This window comes from Artemia sp. Qi Xiang Cuo, chromosome 14, assembly GCF_049724085.1.
Source record: "Artemia sp. Qi Xiang Cuo chromosome 14, ASM4972408v1, whole genome shotgun sequence".
NCBI classification, from domain to species: domain Eukaryota; kingdom Metazoa; phylum Arthropoda; class Branchiopoda; order Anostraca; family Artemiidae; genus Artemia; species Artemia sp. Qi Xiang Cuo.
Genome location: NC_142807.1, coordinates 69,970,436 through 69,995,190, shown reverse-complemented (window position 1 = coordinate 69,995,190; position 24,755 = coordinate 69,970,436). Strand labels below are relative to the sequence as shown.

Genomic DNA, 24,755 nt, shown 5'->3' with positions numbered 1-24,755 from the left:
AAGACAATATTAGCCTATAATCTTCTGCAATTTTCAATGCGACAAATACTCTGAGGAGTCTTCCAAGACGCCTAATAGTATCATAGCATTCACTCCAAATCTCGCTTAACAGCCACCTTAGTGATCACATTTTATGATGTAGCTGTGAAGCTATAGGGCCGTTCTTTTACTCATCTTTCTGCTAAGATCTTACATCTTTTGACAAAGAACGCTTAAAAGTGAAATCTTAGCACTAAGATCTTACATCTTATAGCGTTCTTTTGCAAACATCTTTCATCATTCTGCTCTGATCAGCGGTCTAAGAACAATGATGAGTATATCATCAAAGTTCTCTCATCATTGTTCTATATGGCAGAACATTGGCGTCTTTCATTCTTTTTGCTAGCATCAGTGAGCTGTAAGATCTTAGAACAAAGATGAGTTAAAAGAACGGAAATCTTTGCAGAAAGATGTGAGTTTTTATATGTAAGATCTTAGTGCAAAAGAACGGGCCTTATATGGTACAGGTGTTTTTCTTCTCAGGGAATTACTTGGATCTCTCTACAGCTGGTCTCTGGTGGTTGTCCAACAGAAAAAAAAACAACCTTATCAGAGTTACCAATGGCCCCCACAAACAATTACAGGGTTTACTGATGAGCACACAGAATCGTGCGATCTATAATTCATAAAAAAAATTTCATAGGCAGCAAAATCGCGCTGCCTAAGTAAAGAACGATGTTGGCACAATTTATTTTTGTTTCCATACCAGGGCACTTCATATCGAAGAGTTGTCGTAGAAACTTCGAAAAGGGCTCATTCGATTGAAAATTGGAATGGCTAGTGCCCTTTTTAATAGTCGAAAGTGGTTGGAAGGCAACTAACACCCCTTCCACGTCCAGGGTTTCCCAAAAACACCCAATCAAAATTTTAAAATCGCCATTTTGTTTAGCGTAGTTGATTTCCAGACATAAATTATATTTTTGAGGATGACAACCCCCCCCCCCACAGTCCTCAGGGCAAGGGTTCTAAAATATGCCCTGGGGGCATATAAGGTTTTTATAGAAAGTGTTGTCGTAGAAACTTCAAAAACAGCTCATTCGATTGGAAATTGACATGGCGAGTGCTCTTTTTATTAGTCGAAAGTGATTGGAGGGCAACTATTAGCCCTTCCACGCCCACCATATCCCCGAACACATCCAGTCAAAATTTTGAGATAGCCATTTTGTTCAACGCAGTTGAATGGTCCGGAAATTATACCTCTGAGCTGGACACACCCTTCCCCCTCCACAGTATTCATGGCAAGGTTTGTAAGTAATGCCCTGGGGGCATATAAGGTTCTTATAGAAAGCGTTATCGTAAACACTTGAAAAAGGGCTCACTCGATTGGAAATTCAAAGGGCTATTGCCCTTTTCGATAGTTGAAAGTAATTGGAAGGCAACTAACCCCCCTCTCAAGCCCAAAATTTCCCCAAACATTTTTGGGGGACTTAACATCGATTTGTTTTTCCATACCAGGACACTTTGTATCGAAGGAGTTGTCGTAGAAACCTCTAAAAGGGCTCATTCGATTGGAAATTGGAATGGCTAGTCCCCTTTGTAATAGTCAAAAGTAATTGGAAGGCAGGTAACACGCCTTTCACGCCCACCATTTCCCCAAACACATCCAATCAAAAATTTTGAGATAGCCATTTTGTTCAGCGTAGTTGATTTCCAAATAGAAATTATATTTTTGAGGAGGACACTCCCCCCACAGGCCTCAAGGCAAGGAATGTAAATTATGCCCTGGGAGCATATAAGGTTTTTATAGAAAGCTTTGTCGTAGAAACCTCAAAAAGGGCTCATTCTATTGAAAATTCAAAGGGCCAGTGCCCTTTTTCATAGTCGAAAGTGATTGCAGGGCAACTAACACCCCTCTCACGCCCATCTTTTCCCCAAACCCATCCAATCAAAATCTTGAAATAGCCACTTTGTTCATCGTAGTTGAAAGATCTAGAAACTATGTCTTTGAGGATGGACCCCCCCCCCCCCAACAGCCCTCAGGGCAAGGGTTGTAAGTTGTGCCCTGGGGACATATAAGATTTTTAAAGAAAATGTTGTCATAGAAACTTCGAAAAGGGCTCATTTGATTGTAAATTGAAATGGTTAGTGTCCCTGTTAATAGTTGATTGGAAGGCAAGCGATTGGAAGGCAACTAGCACCCCTTCCACACCTACCATTTATCCAAACACATCCAATCAAAATTTTGGTAGCCATTTTGTTCAAAGTAGTTGAAAGGTCCGGAAATTATATCTTTGAGGATGACACTCCCCCCACAGCCCTCAGGGCAAGCACGTACGCAGGGGGAGGGGCCTCCAGGTCCACCAGCCCCTCGAAATCTCACGATATTTTTTCTTACTTTCCCATAATTTTCTGATACTTCTCACAGAATAAGTGATAGTGACTAATTACTGATCTAGACATAATGTGTTAACCGTTTTCGATGATTTTTCAGCCTGTAATTACCCGATTGGGTCACCAGCATAGTATTAATCCATTTCCTGTCCATCTTTTTTAAGCTAACTGTTAGTTTTTAAAGATTATTTTTTCGTGAGTGGTCCTTCCCCAGGGGATGAAGCGGTCATTCTTGCAATTAAACCCAGAGCCAGGCCTTTGCTCTTGCAGTTGACAGTCTAAAACCAAGTGTTGCTAAAGATAGGACAAGTGTGAAGTGTCGAAAAAACAACAGAGTGTTCTCCAGCTTTGGGATAAAAAACGACGAATTAGTGAGATTGACTCGGAAAAAAGTGGCCATGGTGATTAGCTGAACAATGCCGTTAAGACTGAGCCTTCGACTTCAGCTCAAGAATCAATCCCAAATGCTGAGGTAGTAGCAGGCAAAAGTGATGAAATAAACAATGACGTTGAGCTTGACATTGGAACCTTTTTTGAAAGAAGAGGTTCGGTTTCCGATGAAACAAAGTATAATTTACTGAAAAGGCATTTTAAGCTAAACAAGACTATCCTTTTCGAGTTCATGTCACAGGCTCAAAAACAAGGAAGTTTCAAGTTAGCCAGATGAATAAGTACGCTTGGCTAGTATTTTCTTCCGTGAAAAAAGGGTATTTCTGCAAATATGAGCTTTGTTTGCTTGTGATCAAGCCGGAAGGGGGTCTCACCAAAAATTAGGGCAGCTTGTCATGGAGCCTCGCGTGAATTGGAAAAACGTGCTGGAAGACTTTTCTAAACATCAGTCAAACTCTTACCATAAAGACGCTGTTGTTTGGGAGGAAAGTCTTCTGGCAACAGTGAGCAGGCAAAAGTCCTCTATAATGGAAGTCTTGAATACTCAGAAAAGAGATGAAATAGAAATAAACAGAAAAAGGCTTCGTCTTATCACAGAAACAATACTGTTGTGTGGGCGGCAAGGACTTGCAATGCATGGGGACGAGGATTCGGGGAAATTGACCTTTGTAGACGCTGTAAAAAACCATGGAAAGTTTAGGACCTTGCTACGCTATCATATGAAAGACGATCTAATAATGAAAGAGGTGTTTGAGAAAAGTGCGAGCAATGCCCAGTACTGCAGCCCCAGAATTCAGAACGAACTAGTCGATACGATCGATTTGTGGACAGCTCTTTACTGCAAAGATTATTGATCAAGTAAAATCGGCTCGCTTTTTCACCATCCTTGCAGACAAGACAACCGACATATCGAGGCAGGAATAGATGGCTCTAGGGCTTCGATTTTTGGATAGCGAAACTTTTCAGATCAGGGAAGAGTTTATCGAGTTTGCTGTTGTTGGAGACTTGTGAGGTGAAAGCCTCAGTCAATCTATGATAATTCGAATTGAGAAACTTAGTTTCGATAAGAAACTATGCAGAGAACAAGGGTATGATGGGGCTGCAAACTTGAGCGGGCATATGTCAGGAGCCCAGGCTTTTACCTCGAACAAATATCCACTCGCCAAGTATGTTCACTGTGTCGCCCACTCCTTGAACTTGGTATTGACGGACTCGAGCAAGATTCCTGATATCAAGAACTGTATGATGGTTATTCGTGATACAGTTAATTTCTTTCACTTCAGTGCCAAGCGAAGTGCTGTCTTAAAAACATATACTGAAGTCAATCTGAAAGGAGTGTGCAAAACTCGATGGGTCGAAAGACACGACGCGATATAGATATCAAAGCAGTTAATTGTTCCGATCTTTAAGGCGCTAGAAGACATAGAGACAAATGGGGACTCCGTGGCGTCGTCAAAAGCCAGAAATCTGCTCAATAACATCCTGAGCTTTGACTATATAGTGACCCTTATTTTGATGGATTTTTTTCAGGGGTACACACTGAATTTGTCCAAGCTGATGCAGTCAGAAAACATCGATATGGCTTTGTGCATTCAGTGTGTCGAAAGTGTGACAGAAATGTTTCAAGATACAAGAAATAAGGCGGAGGAGAAGTGTGGTCAGCTGTTTTGGGAAGTCACGTGCATATGCCAAGAGCTGGAAATCACTATTGTCATGCCACGAAAGAGAAATGTCGTCAACATCCCACATGATATCCCGGCAGACAAGCACATAGAATTTTCTATTGAGTTTCCCTTTTCATCCCAATCGTGGACCAGCTCATACAATCACTCGAAGCTCGATTCACAAAGCACAAAGTTATTCTGAAAGGCCTCAGCGGAATCCTGCCATCTTTTGTCGTAAAAGAGACTATTGGCGATGTTAAAGATCTGATCCAGTTATTTGCCTCAGATCTAACAAGCTCGGAGTCCACTATGAAGCCTGAGCTTCAACTATGGCGGGCTAAGTGGCTGAAAGTAGCCCCCTGTCTTTTTCCAAAGACGGCAGTACAGAGCCTGGCAGAGCGTGAGCGAGGCATATTTCCCAACGTCCATATGTTACTCAGCATTTTCTGCGTCATTCCTACTTCTACAGCATGTATTGAGAGGTCATTTTCTTCAATGAAAAGGCTAAAAACCTATCTCTGTAGCCGAATGGATGAAGGCCGACTAAATGGCTTTGCGCTCTTGAATGTCCATCAAGATATTTTTTATATCAGTGGATGAGATTCAGGAAAAGTTTGCTCTTAGCTCTGCTCGTAGGTTGCAATTTTCAATATGGGGCGAGTCTCTATTTCTTGATACATGTGCTTTTGGTTTTTGTAGATGTTACGTAATATAATGTGCTTTCTATCTTCTGCTTTGAAGTATTTGTCCCCCCCCCCTCTAGAAACAAAATCCTGCGTACGTGCCTGCCTCGGGGTATGGGCTGTAAGTTATTCCCTGGGGGCATATAAGGTTTTTATTGAAACCTTTGTCGTAGAAACTTGAAAAGGGGCTCATTCGATTGGAAATTGAATTGGCTAGTGCCCTTTTTAATAGTCGAAAGTGATTGGAAGGAAAGTAACACCCCTTCCACGCCCACGATTTATCCAGACACATCCAATAAAAATTTTGAGATAGCCATTTTGTTCAAAGTAGTTTAATGGTCCGGAAATTATATCTTTGAGGATGACACTCCCCCAGAACCCTCAGAGTAAGGGTTGTAAGTTATGTCCTGGGGTCATAAAAGGTTTTTATTGAAAGCTTTGTCGTAGAAACTTGAAAAAGGGCTCATTCGATTGGAAATTCAAAAGGCTAGTGCCCTTTTTAATAATTGAAAGTTATTGGAGGGCAATCAACCCCCTTCTCACGCCCACCTTTTTCCAAAAATATACAATGAAATTTTTTAGATAACCATTTTATTCAAAGAAGTTAAAAGTTTTAGAAATTAGGCCTTCGAGGATGATAACCTCCTCAGAGCCCTCAGGGCAAGCGTTGTAAGTTATGCTCTGGGGGCATATAATATTTTTATAGATAGCGATATTGTAGAGACTTTAAAAAAGGGCTCATTCAATTGGAAATTAGAAGGAATCGGGCTCTTTTTAAAATGTTAAAAATTGTTGAAGGACAACAAACCCACCTCGGGCACCCACCTTTTTTCCAACAACATCCAATCTAAAGTTTGAAGTAACCGTCTGGTTTAAATCTCTTAAAATGTCCGGAAATTATGTAGTTGAGGATAACACTCCCATGCAACCCTCAGGGCAAGGGTTGGAATTTACGCGCTGGGGGCATATAAAGTTTTTATAGAAAGCGCAATCGTAGAAACTTCAAAAAGGACTCATTCAGTTGGAAATTGAAAAGGCTAGTGCCCTATTTAATAATCAAAAGTATTTGGAGGGCAAATAACCCCCCTCTCCTGCCCACCTTTTCCCCAAACAGACCAAATCAAATTTTTAGAAAGCCATTTTGTTCAACGTAGTTGAAAGTTCTGGAAATTAGGTTTTTGAGGATGACGACCCCCTCACAGCCCTCATGGTAAGGGTTGTAAGTTATGCCCTGGGGGTAAATAAGGTTTTTATTAGAAGCGTTGTCATAGAAACTTCAAAAGGGGCTCATTCGATTGGAAATTGAAAGGGCTAGTGCCCTTTCAATAGTCGGAAATGATTGAAGGGCAACTAACCTCCCTCTCACGCCCAAACACATCCCTCTCCAACCCCCCGCCCCTAACCTCCCTCCCCCAACACATCCAATCAATGTTTGAAATAGAAATTTGGCTCAACGTAGTTGAAAGTTCTGGAAATTAGGTCTTTAAAGATGACATCCCCCCCACCCAGCCCTCAGGGCAAGGGTTGTTAGTTATGCCCTGGGAGTATATAAGGTTCTTATAGTAAGCGTTGCCGTAGAAACTTCACAAGGGCTCATTCGATTGGAAATTGAAAGGGCTAGTGCCTTTTTTAATAGTTGAAAGTGATTGGAGAGCAACTAACGTCCCTCTCACGCCCATCATTTCCCCAAACACGTACGATCAAAATTTTGTGATAGCCAATGTTTTCCATGACGTTGAAAGTTCTGGACATTAGGTCTTTTAGGATGACAACCCCCTGATAGCCCTCGGGATAAGGGTTGTAATTTATGCCCTGGGAGCATACAAGGTGTTTATAGAAAGCGTTGACGTAGAATCTCAAAAAGGGCTTATTCGACTGGAAATTGAAAGGGCTAGTGCCCTTTTTAATAGTCGAAAGTGATTGTAAGGCTTACCATTTTTATAGTAAAGAGCGATGTGGGTGCAATGTAATATTTTTTTTTTTTCGCATCAAAGGAGTTGTCGTAAAAACTTCAAAAAGGGCTCATTCGATTGAAAATAGAAAGGGGCAGTGCCCTTTTTAATAGTTGAAAGTGATTGGAGGGCAACTAATCCCCCTCCCATGCCCATCCTCCCATTTGCCCATTATATTTCAAAACTAAATATTGCCTTAACATTAAGTCAAAATGCACTGTATTAAAGCTAATTCCCAATAAGGCATCTCAGCAGTATCCCAAGAACGACAGAGGGTATTATGTTCAAACTTTTGGGGCTACTTCTGTTTGTTTTTCCCTGAAGACTATGTAAATATAAAACGAACAGAAATTAATTTAAAACAAATTTTCTACACAATATGTTTTTCAAAGAAAAGTAAAGAACTCCATTAAACCAAAAATGAGCTAAAAAAAAATAAATAATCTACTAAGCGTGAAACTACCACAAATCAGCATCGATAAATTAATAAAGCCCAAAACGAACTGAAATTACAATAAATAACCGAGTCAAACTCAAAACGAGCAGAAATTAACATGAGTAGGGACCAAAACCTCCATGCCTTCCCAAGATCAGAGCATAATTTGCAATTCACTGAAAAAATAAAGCGAATGTGCATTGTCAGTTTAATATACATATACTGGTATTTATTAATCAAAATGTTAATATTATTTGATTTATTAAAATAATAGAAGTAAAAACATTTATATTTTTTTTCAGTAAAGTGCAAAGTATTTTCTGGCCTTGGGAAGACATAGAGGTTTTGAGCCCTACTCGTGTTAATTTCTGCTCGTTTTGAGTTTGACTCAGTTATTTATTGTAAATCCGGTTCGTTTTGGGTTTCATCTATTAATCGATCCTGATTTGTGGTAGTTTCACGCTTGGTAGATTATTTGATTTTATTTTTGCTCATTTTTGGTTTAATGGAGTTCTTTACTTTTCTTTGGAAAACTTATTTTGTGGAAAAAGTTTTTTTAATTAATAACGCAAAAATATAGGACTCGTAAAAGTATTTTTCAAAATTTGAACCAAATAATTTGAACCTTATAAATTTTAGTGTCAAATGACACTGTCAAGTGTCAAATTCCAATAGACATTTTGGCCATACTTGTGCCAAAATTGTCGCTCTGCCCCACATAATTTGTGTTCATTATTTGTGTGTGTTAAACTTCTGGTTCAAAGTCACACTTCTACTATTAACACAAATCCTAACACAAGTTTTTTTTATTTTATATTGACCTTTTTAAAATATTATTTTTAACATTTAACAAAGAATTTAAACCTACCTGTAACCATGCTTGTCTTCCATTTTCCATATAGCCGTGAGTAATTATAACAGTCGGCTTCTGACCATTATAGTCAGTATAAGATATGTGCTGTGGTTTTGATATATTCTGAAAAACAGAGAAAAAAAATTATGTAAATTCTTATTAGTTTTATCGCTTAAACAGTTGCGCTATATTAATTCATATTCAGATGGGCATGCTTAAGGCTTAACAAGGAAAGGTTTTGGGGGTCCAGAATTACAGACAAAATAAGAAAAATTGTTAAAAACATGGAATTTCTGCTACATAGGCCTAAACCTGTATTTGTAGATATCTATAGACAGATTCTCTCTACGATTGGGTAATTGGGGACTTCTAATCTTTATAATCACTGTAAGATATATGCTGCTGTTTCGATATATTCTGAAGTAAAAAAAAAGAAAGTAGAATCCTGTATTAGCATAATAGTATGGGTGCTATCGTTAGTGGCATAATGAAGCTAAAACTAATAAGAGTTTACCTTATATCTTACACCGTATAGGGGAAGTGCCTGGGTGGACATCTTTGTCTAGTCGTGGGAGTTAGACGTGCATGGGGTTATAACTGAAATACCTCGTACAGATCGTTGAGAACCATGGGCTCTCAAACATGCCAGATATGGCATGGGCACATCATGGTAATGTAGGAGTTCTAAAAAAAACTATCCATGTCACATTTGTCAAATTGGTACTTATCTGTTATAGCCACCACACTCAAGAAGTGAAGTAAGGTTAATCCTAATAAAATATGCCTAAGTATTATGAAAATAAAATACTTTAGTAACAAAATTATGGAAACTACAACAAACAATTATGGAAATCAGGCCCCCCAGAACGCATTATATTAAATGGTTGCTAACCAAGCCAAAATACCAACTAAAATGTTTGACTAAAATATACCTACATTGCCGTGTATATACACTCTCCGACGCAAAGCTGAGAGAACCTACAGAAAGAAACCGGTTCTGTCAGACCAAGAACTGGAGTGTGGTGGATATAACAGATAAGTACCGTCAAATTTTTTTTATAGAATGGGTAATATTATAACGGCCAGTGAATATAGTTTTGACTCCAGTGAAGTCAACGGCAATTGAAGCTTTTGGCTCTTGGGCAGGATGCTTGGATTTAATTACTTTCAGTCAAGCACCGAAATTTATGCATTAACTAGAGTTGCCATTACATGCTTTACCTGACCGGCACGAGGCAGGCATGGTAGGCATATAATTTTAGCAAGTAAGAACTGTTTTTATGTTAACGACATGGCCATGGAAAGGACACTGGCATGTGCAAGTCTTGGTAATTAAGAAGCACTACAAAAACTGACATTCCAATTTAGCAGTTGAACCAGTAATTTTATAACACCCAGGGAATTTAGTTTTGGGGATGCAGTCTGAAAGGTAACTTGGTATAACTTCACTGTTTAATGATTGTTAAAGAGTGGCCTTTTCAATCGCAAGTTCACTTTATATGAATTTTAATTTTGAAAATGGCTTCGACTTCACCAATTACTCTGCCATGGAAACTGTGTGACTCAACAACGCAGCTAGGCTGAAATGTGGCTTCACTGCTACCTTTACACAAGAACAAAACCATTCCATAGATGACGACTTTTCTTCCAATCAAGAAAGTGACAAGTAAACAAATCCATATTTATATTTTGGCTATATGACTAATAGTTTTCCTCGGCAAAATAGATAAAAAAAAGTACTCTAAGAACAATTCACAAAAACTTCTCAATAAAAATCTAGGTAAAATGAAAATCTGAAACTAGAAGAGTCGTAATTCTTAAAGTAATTCTTAAAGAATTGGAACAAAATTCGAACTTTAGCGTAAAGAGTGAGGTATTGCCTAGGGGGTGAACCCCCTAATATGCGTATTAAAAATATATGGATACAGAAGTTCGTTACATAAGTTAATTCGTAAATTCCGTATGCTTATTACTAATAAAAAACGTTCATAAATAAAATTAAACAACTTTCGAGAAAGCCATTTAACCAAATAAAAGTAAAATTAATATACTATTTTTTTAATTATTCATGTACGGTGAGCCAACGTCAAAACCTCCATTAATTCAAAAACCTTCAAAAATTAAATAAAAAAACAAGTTTTTTTTTAACTGAAAGTAAGGAACAAAATTAAAACTTAAAACAAACAGAAATTATTGCGTATATGAAAGAGGCTGTCTCCTCCTCAACGCCTCGCTCTTTACGCTAAAGTTAGACTCTTTTTCACAAGTCTATTTTTTAAAAAAATAAAAAACTTTAGCGTAAAGAGCGAGGCATTGAGGAGGGCACAGCAATTTTCATATGTGGAATAATTTCTGTTCGTTTTAAGTTTTAATGATGCTCCTTACTTTCAGTAAAAAAAACTTGTTTATTTTTTATTTAATTTCTGATCGTTTTTTTTAAATTATGCTGGGAAATCCGGCGCCCCCTTCATAGCAATGTCCCTTCCCCCATGCAAAATTCCTCCATTGAAAGATCCTCCCATATACCCCCCGACCCCCCCTACCAGAAAAAAATCTCCCTTGATAACGTCTATATATTTCCCAATAACCAATACTATATGTAAACATTGGGTAAAGTTCATAACTTTCAGCCCTCCCCCTGGGGACTTTGGGGGATTCAGTCATCCTAAAAGACATATTTGTTATATTTTCGACATTTTATTATATTCTTCAATGCGTATATTAGGGGGTTCTCCCCCTAGTCAATACCTCGCTCTTTACGCTAAAGTTCGAATTTTGTTCCAATTCTTTAAGAATGACCCGTTAATCACAAAGGCTGTTAATTAGAATAAATAGCTCTTATGAAAGTACTGAAAAATCTTTGGCTTAAAGAGCGAGGTATTGACTAGATGAGCGAACCCAATCATATACTTAATAATTTCTGTTCGTTTCAAGTTTTGATGTTGCTCCTTACTTTCAGTTCAAAAACTTGTTTGTTTTTTTTACTTTCTGATCATTTTTTTAAATAATGCTGGGAAACCTGGAATTTGAAAAAAAAACTAACAACAAAATCAGCAAAGTTTTGTACATAGCTTAGGGCTGTATTGGCCCCAATTAGGGGTATTGGAAACCAATTGTAGGGCTGCGACTAGTATATTTTGAAAGACTGTAGAATCAGGAATCGAACTCTTCTGTTGTTAAAGTTTTTTTTTTCTTTTCAGAAAAAGAATCTCTGCAAAGGGTTACCAGATAATTTGCTCTTAACCCAGACGTGTACGTACGAATTGAGTTTTTTTTAGACGGGAGCACTATGGGGGAGAAGGGACGAACAAAACTTTCGAAACAACAATAGAAACACGGTAATTTAAATGAAAACCCGAGGGAATTCATCTCATACAATCCACCGGTTTGACAAATTTGCCGCTCTGGCATGCGTCCTCTCCCAAAATTAATTCTAGTATACCTTCTTATGCATTGGTTCTCTTTAAAATATGAAATTTGAAATTGAGCCTCAATCCCAAAACTTAACGAAATGGCCTGGATCAGGACTGAGAGCTTCTTAGGTAGGCCCATAGGGTCATTTTTGAGGCATATACCCCCTCCCACACCTCCCCTCCAGACGGTCGAAATTTGCTACCTAAGTTTCACTGGTGCCCCCTCTAGAAACATTAATTCTGTACCCACCCTTGGAGAGCTGTAATCACTGTCGGACCATGGGGGGCCAAGGGGGAGGTACCTCGGGCCCCCAAGATTCTTTCTGGCGCCCTCTTTCCCTCTTTTGTTCTTTTTTTTACTCTTTTTTTAGAATAAATTTGTCAGATTGGTCAATTATTGGCACTTTTGTCACACTGCCCCCCCCCCTCAAGATTTTGCTCATTGGTGCCCTTGTCAAATTGGGCTTCCTCCAAGATTTTGCCCTAGATCTGTCCCTGGCTGTAATCATAAGGATTAGTATCCAGAAGAATCAGATATTCAATCCTTCGACAGTTGAAACGTAGTATACGCACCTGTAAACAAAACTTTCATTTTCATTTCACTAGGATATATTTAATAACAAAAGTGATGTAAGTTTTGTTACTTGATCTTCAGGCAAACATCCAAAGTCAAAACGATTATTGGCATATATCTGCCAAGTATTACATAAGAAATGTCAATATAGGTATTAAATTCAATTCATGGTTTTGAAAAGGAAGCTGAAGCAAGTCATACCGCAAACTACCCAGATTTACTGTTTTTATTCACTATTCATACAACAAATCCTGAACAGTGATTGTTAGTTGGCAAAATAAACGGATGTGATTGTCTTGGTTAAGGCACAAGAAGAAAAAAAACGTTCAACGGTTATGACTCTTAAAAAAAAACGAATCTGAAAAAAAGCGAATCTGAAAAAATTACATAATAAGTACAGAATGCCACGGGAAACATCGTAAGTATCTATTCTAGAGAGGCAGAGGTCTTTGCCCGCTTGAATAGACTCCCAAAGGAACTTACGAGCCTAACATGACTAATTATGAGTGAGAGTGAGTATTTACAGCATACCTATTGGTGACTATTACCACTTAAATAATTGTCAATGCTAATTTTCGTCAACCATTTACCAAATCTTAGGCAGCGCAACAGCGCTGCCTAAGTAAAGAGCGATATGGGCACAATGTATTATTTTTTTTGAGCGGGGGGGGGGTTGCTTTAGACCAGGCACTTCGTATTGATGGAGTTATCGTAGAAATTTCGAAAAGGGCTCATTCGATTGGAATATATATATGTATATATATATATATATATATATATATATATATATATATATATATATATATATATATATATATATATATATATATATATATATATATATATATATATATATATATATATATATATATATATATATATATATATATATATTATATATATATATATATATATATATATATATATATATATATATATATATATATATATATATATATATATATATATATATATATATATATATATATATATATATATATATATATATATATATATATATATATATATATATCTATGTATATATATATATATATATATATATATATTGTTCTAGAGGTAATTACTTGGCAAAAAAAGGAGAGAGAAGAAGAAGAAAAGGACTGTCATCCTAATCCAGTAAGTGAGGTAAATTACACTTGAACGAGGTTTTAACCTTACTCATCTATCCAATTACCTAGGACAAAACAGTATAATCGAACTATCAACCAAATTGAAATGTCCAAATCCATTGAAAGTCGTCATCAATAAATGTAAGTCGTTGTAAATTTACAAGCAAAAGCACCTTAAATCTAGCAAAATATACATATATATATATATGTGTGTATATATATATATATATATATATATATATATATATATATATATATATATATATATATATATATGCATACGTATATATATGTATGTGTATATATATGTATAAAGTGTCCTTAAATTAGCTGAAATATATATATATATATATATATATATATATATATATATATATATATATATATATATATATATATATATATATATATATATATATATATATATATATATATATATATATATATATATATATATATATATATATATATATATATATATATATATATATATATATATATATATATATATATATATATATATATATATATATATATATATATATATATATATATATATATATATATATATATATATATATATATATATATATATATATATATATATATATATATATATATATATATATATATATATATATATATATATATATATATATTCCTTAAAGTTTTAATAATTTTTAATTTATTAAAATTAAAAAAGTTAGAACATTTCGAACGTACTTTGTTTATTTAAATCATGCTACGAATAACCGAGTAACTCAAACAAATAACTCAAAACGAGAAAAAACTACATGAGTAGGGCTGACAACCACCTTGCCTTCTCAAGACCAGAACATAATTTAGACTTTACTGAAAACAAAATACACTTAAAATGTTTTCTCTTTGCTTTTATGTGTTTAAAATGTTTTTACTAGATATATGAAGGTAGAAATCCTCCCCCTTGCGCTTCAATTACAGCGCAAATTGTCAGGTACCCTTTTTAAGAGTAACAAGAGATTGGAGGGTAAGAAGCCCTTCTCTCGAGACCATTCGTTTTCCAAACGAATCCAGTCAAAATTTTGAGACAGGCATTTTATTCAGCATAGTAGAGCGGTCCAACAACTATGTCTTTAGAGACATTGGTATTGTCCAGCCCCCACGATTATTATACAATTGGCCCATTATGGTTTGAAGCTAAAAGTTGCTTTGAAATAAATCAAAAGGCATCTTATTTATGGTTGCCAATAAGACACCTCAGAAATATGTCGAGAAGGACTGGGGGCATTAAGTTGAAAATTTTGGGGATACTACTATGACTACTTCGCCTCTTACAAGTTAAATAAATTAAAACCAGCCAGAAGTAATAGCCCTTCGCCCTGGCCATCAATCTATGTTCAGTGCTGCCAAATTTTGAAGAAAACACCATTCGCCAAGCACCCAATCTTTCAAATTAATTACAATGTTGCCGAATTTTGTCTCCTATAACCTAAAAAAAACTATTAAAAATACTTTAACACAATTACTTCAGAGCAGAGGAGATTCTAAGCTATTATTTCAGGCTGGTTATGAGAAATACAAAGCATTTATAACAACACCAAAAGCCTTAATAAGTATTACGAAGCATCAGTGAGAGTTTATAAGTGATACCCCATTTATAAAAGCACAAAAAGCCTTATAATAAGTGTTACGAAGCATCAGTGAGCGTTTATAAGTGATACAGCATTTCTAAAAGCACCAAAAGCCTTAATAAGTGTTACGAAGCATAAGTGAGAGTTTATAAGTGATACAGCATTTATAAAAGCACCAAAAGCCTTAATAAGTGTTACGAAGCATCAGTGAGAGTTTATAAGTGATACAGCATTTGTAAAAGCCCCAAAAGCCTTAATAAGTGTTACGAAGCATCAGTAAGCGTTTATAAGTGATACAGAGCATTTGTAAAATCAACAAAAGCGTTTACAAGTGTTATAAAGCATGATAAAGAATTTTATAAGTGATTCAAAGCATTTATAAAAGGACCAAAAGCATTTATAAGTGTTATAAAGCATGAGAAAGGGTTTTATAAGATATACAAAGCATTTATTACACCACAAAATGCGTTTGTTAGTGTTATAAAGTATCATCAAGAATTTTAGAAGTTATACAAAACATTTATGAAAGCACAAAAGCATTTATAAGTGTTAAAAACCATCAATAAGTTTTATAGGCTATTAAAAGCATTTATCAAAGCACAAAATGCGTTTGTTAGTGTTATAAAGTAACATCAAGAATTTTAGAAGTTATACAAAGCATTTATGAAAGAACAAAAGCATTTATAAGTGTTAAAAAGCATCAATAAGAGTTTTATAGGCTATAAAAAGCATTTATTAAAGCACAAAATGCGTTTGTTAGTGTTATAAATTATCATCAAGAATTTTAGATGTAATACAAAGCATTTATGAAAGCACAAAAGCATTTATAAGTTTTTAAAAGCATCAGTAAAAGTTTTATAAGCTATACAAAGCATTTATTAAAGCGCAAAATGCGTTTGTTAGTGTTATAAAGTATCATCAAGAATTTTAGAAGTTATAAAAAGCATTTATGAAAGCACAAAAGCATTTATAAGTGTTAAAAAGCATCAGTAAAAGTTTTATAAGCCATACAAAGCATTTATTAAAGCACAAAATACGTTTGTTAGTGTTATAAAGTATCATCAAGAATTTTAAAAGTGATACAAAGCATTTATGAAAGCACAAAAGCATTTATAAATGTTAAAAAGCATCAATAAGAGTTTTATAGGCTATAAAAAGCATTTATTAAAGCACAAAATGCGTTTGTTAGTGTTATAAAGTATCATCAAGAATTTTAGAAGTTATACAAAGCATTTATTAAAGCACAAAAGCATTTATAAGTGTTAAAAAGCATCAATAAGAGTTTTATAGGCTATAAAAAGCATTTATTAAAGCACAAAAGCATTTATAAGTGTTAAAAAGCATCAGCAAAAGTTTTATAAGCTATACAAAGCATTTATTAAGGCACAAAATGCGTTTGTTAGTGTTATAAAGTATCATCAAGAATTTTAGAAATGATACAAAGCATTTATGAAAGCACAAAAGCATTTATAAGTGGTCAAAAGCATCAATAAGAGTTTTATAGGCTATAAAAACATTTATTAAAGCACAAAATTTGTTTGTTAGTGTTATAAAGTCTCATCAAGAATTTTAAAAGTGATACAAAGCATTTATGAAAGCACAAAAGCATTTATAAATGTTAAAAAGCATCAGCAAAAGTTTTATAAGCCATAAAAATCATTTATTAAGGCGCAAAATACGTTTGTTAGTGTTATAAAGTCTCATCAAGAATTTTAGAAGTGATACAAAGCATTTATGAAATCACAAAAGCATTTATAAGTGTTGAAAAGCATCAGTAAGAGTTTTATAGGATATAAAAAGTATTTATTAGAGCACAAAATGCGTTTGTTACTTTTATAAAGTATCATCAAGAATTTTATAAGTTATACAAAGCATTTATGAAAGCACAAAAGCATTTATAAGTTTTTAAAAGCATCAATAAAAGTTTTATAGGCTATAAAAAGCATTTATTAAAGCACAAAATGCGTTTGTTAGTGTTATAAAGTATCATAAAGAATTTTAGAAGTGATACAAAGCATTTATGAAAGCACAAAAGCATTTATAAGTTTTTAAAAGCATCATTAAAAGTTTTTTAAGCCATACAAAGCATTTATTAAAGCGCAAAATACGTTTGTTAGTGTTATAAAGTCTCATCAAGAATTTTAAAAGTGATACAAAGCATTTATGAAAGCACAAAAGCATTTATAAATGTTAAAAAGCATCAGCAAAAGTTTTATAAGCTATAAAAAGCATTTATTAAGGCACAAAATACGTTTGTTAGTGTTATAAAGTATCATCAAGAATTTTAGAAGTGATACAAAGCATTTATGAAAGCACAAAAGCATTTATAAGTGGTCAAAAGCATCAATAAGAGTTTTATAGGCTATAAAAAGCATTTAATAAAGCACAAAATGCGTTTGTTAGTGTTATAAAGTATTATCAAGAATTTTAGATGTGATACAAAGCATTTATGAAAGCACAAAAGCATTTATAAGTGTTAAAAAGCATCAGTAAAAGTTTTATAAGCTATACAAAGCATTTATTAAAGCACAAAATGCGTTTGTTAGTGTTATAAAGTATCATCAAGAATTTTAGATGTGATACAAAGCATTTATGAAAGCACAAAAGCATTTATAAGTGTTAAAAAGCATCAATAAAAGTTTTATAGGCTATAAAAAGCATTTATTAGAGCACAAAATGCGTTTGTTAGTGTTATAAAGTATCATTAAGGATTTTAGATGTGATACAAAGCATTTATGAAAGCACAAAAGCATTTATAAGTTTTTAAAAGCATCATTAAAAGTTTTATAAGCTATACAAAGTATTTATCAAGGCGCAAAATGCGTTTGTTACTGTTATAAAGTCACATCAAGAATTTTAGAAGTTATACAAAGCATTTATGAAAGCACAAAAGCACTTATAAGTGTTGAAAAGAATCAATAAGAGTTTTGTAAGCTATAAAAAATATTTATTAAAGCACAAAATGCGTTTGTTACTGTTATAAAGTCTCATCAAGAATTTTAGAAGTAATACAAAGCATTTATGAAAGCACAAAAGCATTTATAAGTTTTTAAAAGCATCAGTAAAAGTTTTTTAAGCTATACAAAGCATTTATTAAAGCACAAAATGCGTTTTTTAGTGTTATAAAGTATCATCAAGAATTTTAGAAGTGATACAAAGCATTTATGAAAGCACAAAAGCATTTATAAGTGTTAAAAAGCATCAGTAAAAGTTTTATAAGCCATACAAAGCATTTATTAAAGCACAAAATGCGTTTGTTAGTGTTATAAAGTCTCATAAAGAATTTTATAAGTGATACAAAGCATTTATGAAAGCACAAAAGCATTTATAAGTGTTAAAAAGCATCAATAAGAGTTTTATAGGCTATAAAAAGTATTTATTAAAGCACAAAATGCGTTTGTTACTGTTATAAAGTATCATCAAGAATTTTAGAAGTTATACAAAGCATTTATGAAAGCACAAAAGCATTTATAAGTGTTAAAAAGCATCAATAAGAGTTTTATAGGCTATAAAAAGCATTTATTAAAGCACAAAAGAATTTATAAGTGTTAAACAGAATCAGCAAAAGTTTTATAAGCAATACAAAGCATTTATTAAGGCACAAAATGCGTTTGTTAGTGTTATAAAGTATCATCAAGAATTTTAGAAATGATACAAAGCATTTATGAAAGCACAAAAGCATTTATAAGTGTTAAAAAGCATCAATAAGAGTTTTATAGGCTATAAAAAACATTTATTAAAGCACAAAATGCGTTTGTTAGTGTTATAAAGTCTCATCAAGAATTTTATAAGTGATACAAAGCATTTATGAAAGCACAAAAGCATTTATAAGTGTTAAAAAGCATCAATAAGAGTTTTGTAGGCTATAAAAAGCATTTATTAAAGCACAAAATATGTTTGTTAGTGTTATAAAGTATCATCAAGAATTTTAGAAGTTATACAAAGCATTTATGAAAGCACAAAAGCATTTTTAAGTGTTAAGAAGCATCAACAAAAGTTTTATAAGCTATACAAAGCATTTATTAAAGCACAAAATGCGTTTGTTAGTGTTATAAAGTATCATCAAGAATTTTAAAAGTGATACAAAGCATTTATGAAAGCACAAAAGCACTTATAAGTGTTAAAAAGAATCAATAAGAGTTTTATAGGCTATAAAAAGCATTTAATAAAAGCCCAAAATGCGTTTGTTAGTGTTATAAAGTCTCATCAAGAATTTTAGAAGTTATACAAAGCATTTATGAAAGCACAAAAGCATTTATAAGTGTTAAAAAGCATCAGCAAAAGTTTTATAGGCTATTCAAAGTATTTATCAAAGCACAAAATGCGTTTGTTACTGTTATAAAGTAACATCAAGAATTTTAGAAGTTATACAAAGCATTTATGAAAGCACAAAAGCATTTATAAGTGTTAAAAAGCATCAATAAGAGTTTTATAGGCTATAAAAAGCATTTATTAAAGCACAAAACGCGTTTGATAGGGTTATAAAGTATCATCAAGAATTTTAGAAGTTATACAAAGCATTTATGAAAGCACAAAGCATTTATATGTTTTAAAAAGCATCAGTAAAAGTTTTAAAAGCTATACAAAGCATTTATTAAAGCACAAAATGCGTTTGTTAGTGTTATAAAGTATCATCAAGAATTTTAGAAGTTATACAAAGCATTTTTGAAAGCACAAAAGCATTTATAAGTGTTAAAAAGCATCAGTAAAAGTTTTATAAGCAATACAAAGCATTTATTAAAGCACAAAATACGTTTGTTAGTGTTATAAAGTCTCATCAAGAATTTTAAAAGTGATACAAAGCATTTATGAAAGCACTAAAAGCATTTATAAATGTTATAAAGCATCAGTAAAAGCTTTATAAGCTATACAAAGCATTTATTAAAGCACAAAATACGTTTGTTAGTGTTATAAAGTATCATCAAGAATTTTAGAAAGCACAAAGCATTTATGAAAGCACAAAAGCATTTATAAGTGTTAAAAAGTATCAGTAAGAGTTTTATAAGCTATACAAAGCATTTATTAAAGCACAAAATGCGTTTGTTAGTGTTATAAAGTATCATCAAGAATTTGATAAGTGATAACAAGCATTTATAAAAGCACCAAAAGCGTTTGTAAGTGTCATAAAGCCTGATAAACCGTTTTATAAATGATACAAAGCATTCTTAAAGAACAAAAAGCATTTATAAGTGTTATAAAACATCAGTAAGAGGTTTAAAAGTGATAAAAAGTATTTATAAAAGCACCAAAAGCGTTAATAAGTGTTACAAAGCATCAGTAAAGGTTCTATTAGTGAAACAAAGCATTTGTAAAAACACCAAAAGCGTTTATAAGTGTGCATGAGAAAGAGTTTACAAAGTTAACGCTTATTAACGCTTTTGGTGCTTTTATAAATGCTGTGTATCACTTGTAGAACTCTAATTGATGATTTATACCACTTGTAAACTCATGCTCTGTCTCACTAATAAAACTCTTACTGATGTTTTGGAACAAATATAAATGCTTTTGGTGCTTTAATGAATACTTTCTTTACTTATAAAACTCTTAGTGATGCTTAGTGAAAGCATCACTTACAAACACTTTTGGTGCTTTTATAAATGCTCTGTCTCACTAATAAAACTCTTACTATAAATGCTTTTGGTGCTTTAATAAATACTTTCTTCACTTATAAAACTCTTAGTGATGCTTAGTGAAAGCATCACTTACAAAAATTTTTGATGCTTTTATAAATGCTTTGTTTCACTAGTAATACTCTTACTGATGTTTTAGAACAATTATAAATGATTTTTTTGCTTTAATAAATACTTTCTTCACTTATAAAACTCTTTGTGATGATTAGTGAAAGCATCACTTACAAACACTTTTGGTGCTTTTATAAAGGCTTTGTCTCACTAATAAAACTCTTACTATAAATGCTTTTGGTGCTTTAATAAATACTTTCTTCACTTATAAAACTCTTAGTGATGCTTAGTGAAAGCATCACCTACAAACACTTTTGGTGCTTTTATAAATGCTTTGTCTCACTAATAGAACTCTTACTATAAATTCTTTTGGGGGTTTAATAAATACTTTCTTCACTTATAAAACTCTTAGTGATGCTTAGTGAAAGCATCACTTACAAAAATTTTTGTTGCTTTTATAAATGCTTTGTTTCACTAGTAAAACTCTTACTGATGTTTTAGAACAATTATAAATGCTTTTGGTGCTTTAATAAATACTTTCTTCACTTATAAAACTCTTTGTAATGCTTAGTGAAAGCATCACTTACAAACACTTTTGGTGCTTTTATAAAGGCTTTGTCTCACTAATAAAACTCTTACTATAAATGCTTTTTGTGCTTTAATAAATATTTTCTTCACTTATAAAACTCTTTGTTATTCTTAGTGAAAGCATCACTTACAAACACATGTGGTGCTTTTATAAATGCTTTGTCTCACTAATAAATCTCTTACTATAAATGCTTTTGGTGCTTTAATAAATATTTTATTCACTTATAAATATCTTAGTGATGCTTAGTGTAAGCATCACTTACAAACAATTTTGTTGCTTTTATAAAGGCTTTGTTTCACTAGTAAAACTCTTACTGATGTTTTAGAACAATTATAAATGCTTTTGGTGCTTTAATAAATACTTTCTTCACTTATAAAACTCTTTGTTATGCTTAGTGAAAGCATCACTTACAAACACTTTTGGTGCTTTTATAAAGGCTTTGTCTCACTAATAAAACTCTTACTATAAATGCTTTTGGTGCTTTAATAAATATTTTATTCACTTATAAAACTCTTAGTGATGCTTAGTGAAAGCATCACTTACAAACACTTGTGGTGCTTTTATAAATGATTTGTCTCACTTATAAAACTCTTACTATAAATGCTTTTGGTGCTTTAATAAATACTTTCTTCACTTATAAAACTCTTAGTGATGCTTAGTGTAAGCATCACTTACAAACACTTTTGGTGCTTTTATAAATGCTTTATATAACTAATAAAACTCTTACTGATGCTTTTTAACACTTTTAAATGCTTTTGTGTTTTTATTAATATGTTCTATTGCTTATAAAACTCTTACTGATGCTTCATTTTTGGTCCTTTTATAAATGCTTTGAATTAGTTATAAAACTGTTTATCATGCGTTATAACATTCGTAAATGCTTTTTGTGCTTTTACAAATGTTTTGTACCACTTATAGAACCCTCGCCGATAATTTGTAACACTTATAAACACTTTTGGTTCTTTTATAAATGCTTCGTATTACTTATAACCAGCCTGAAGTAATAGTTTAGAATCTTCTCTGCTCTGAAGTAATTGTGTTATAGTATTTTTAATAGTCCTTTAGGTTATAGGAGACAAAATTCGGCTACACTGTAATCATTTTAAAAGATTGAGTGGTCGGTGAATGCTTCAGGCTGGTTAAATAAAAAGAGTATAAGTGTATCCAGGTTGTCAAAGAGATATAGATAGAATCTTTGGAGAATGATATTAAGTTTTATTTTTCAGGTCAACTTCATAAGCTATAAAATTAAACTAAAAATACTGTTTGTGCCAAGATTAAAAATTGTTGTAAAAGTTTCCCCAACATACAAATAGCAATCCATTCTATGGATTCTTATAGAAGAAAACTGAAAAGATATGTAATATTATTTTTTCGATGAAAAAGACTATGTCGGTACAAAACGAACAGAAATTAATTTTAACAACTGTTTCCACAATACAAGCTAGTCAAAGAAAGGTAAAGAGCTCCATTAAGCAATGAATGATCAAAAATAAAGTGAAATAATCTCCAAAGCATAAAAGTACCACAAATCACTATCAATAAATAAATAAAACTCAAAACGAACAGAAATTACAATAAATAGCCGAGTCAAACTCAAAACGAGCAAAGATTAATATGAATTAATTTTGAGAAGGCATAATCCCAATGCCTTCTCAAGACCAGAACACAAATTGCACTTTACTAAAAACAAAATACATTTTAAAGGTTTTCACCTTCTTACTTTCATAAACGAAAAATTATCAAAACCTTAAGGAAAAATGTCAGTATATGTCAATTAAACTGACAATCCACAGTCATTTGTTTTTGTGTTGTTTGTTTTTTTTTTTTTCAGTAAAGCGTAAACGGTGTTCTGGTTTTGAGAAGGCATGGGGGTTATCAGCCCTATTCATGTCAATTTTTGCTCGTTTCGAGTTTGACTCGGCTATTTATTGTAATTTCTGTTTGTCTTGAGTTTGATTTATTTATTGATAGTGATTTGTGATAGTTATACGCTTAGAAGATTATTTGACTTTATTTTTGCTCATTCTTGGCTTAATCAAGCTCTTTACTTTTCTTTGAAAAATTTGTCTTGTTGAAAAAGTTTTTTTTAAATTAATCCAGTTAAGGTTTCCATGGATCAATGTTATATATTTCATTGATAGCATATTTTGTTTAGTATTTTCTGCTTTTGAGGATCTCTTTATCAACTTTCATAGTTAGAAATTATAATTAGTTAAATGTTGCTGAAAAAGAAATCAAATAAAACTGATGTAGAGGATGAGAGAGAGAGGGTAAAGATAAAAAAGAGTTTCTGTGAGGGGAGACAAAGAGAGAGAGGCAGAACGGGGTTATTAAGAGAGAGAGAGAGAGAGAGAGAGAGAGAGAGAGAGAGAGAGAGAGAAAGAGAGACAGAGAGCAACAGAGAGAGGCCGTGTGGGATAAAAATTAGATATATTTTTTCTAAAAAGCATAGTTTTGGTTTAACTTTTGAAAAAGAAATATTTAATGTATACTACTACTGTAAACTGCGCCTGAGGCCAACACAGATTTGTACGCACTTCCTCCGCCCCAACCTATTCATAGCCACCCTCCTTACACCCTCCCAAGAAGTTCTCATTTCCCTTAATCTTTTCTTACGACATCCTCCAGCCCCAACCGGGGACAACCTACTTTTAGCTTGACCCTAGACTGTTAGTCGGTCGACAAGGACAATCTTTTTTCAATCTGCTATTCTTCATATGCAGAACGTGCCCCAGCATTCTCAACCTTTCTCTCATTATAGCCCTAGAAAGTGGTATTGAATCTCACTTTTCGTATAGCTTACAGTTTGAGATCATGATTGCGAACCACTGACGTCCAAAGATTCCAAATCAAGGTAAAAAAAAAAAGGAGTGATTTTTGCTCAAAAACAGTGCAAGTAAAAAAACGTGAACGCGCACGGCTACCAAAGCTTACGCATCACCTCTGAGGTTTAAAACAGTGCATTTCAAATGAAAAGTGTGCAAGTTGGTAACCCTGTTCCTTGGGTTCATTTCACTTCTGATGAAGTTACCAACTACTGACGTTCAAAGTGAATGAAAACTAACACCCAAAAAGTGATTTTCACTCTTTCGCTTTCCTTCTGAGGTAAAAAAGAGTGCATTTCACACGGAAAGTTGGCAACCCTGATCGAGATACAGTCAGTCAGCAGGGTACCCCAAACAATCCATGTGCAATTTCTCTGGAAAACATCTAGCAAAACTTCCTCCGTTTTTTTTTTGGAGCGTCCAAGCTTCAGATCCATACCTGACCGCTGTCATCACTGCTGTTTCCAATATTCTAATCTTGGCTCGCAGAATCAAGATTCTTCCACAGCCTGGAATCTTCTAACTCTCTGTCACCTTCTTTTATCTCTTTTTGACCTACAGTATACTTAATTTGAGTTATTC

General features: G+C 33.2%; 1 protein-coding gene and 1 pseudogene across 2 annotated transcripts in view; one reads left to right on the top strand and one right to left on the bottom strand.

Annotated features, from left to right (window-relative positions):
- LOC148944805 (pancreatic lipase-related protein 2-like) overlaps nucleotides 1–24,755 on the bottom strand; it is a 124,656-nt gene that overhangs the window by 73,507 nt on the left and 26,394 nt on the right. For both annotated transcript variants that reach the window (XM_089099674.1, XM_089099675.1), the window contains exon 3: nucleotides 8,364–8,471. In XM_089099674.1, coding sequence (XP_088955800.1) covers nucleotides 8,364–8,471 — 108 coding nt within the window. The remainder of the gene's footprint in view (nucleotides 1–8,363; nucleotides 8,472–24,755) is intronic.
- On the top strand, nucleotides 3,156–4,372 carry LOC148944806 (52 kDa repressor of the inhibitor of the protein kinase-like; annotated as a pseudogene).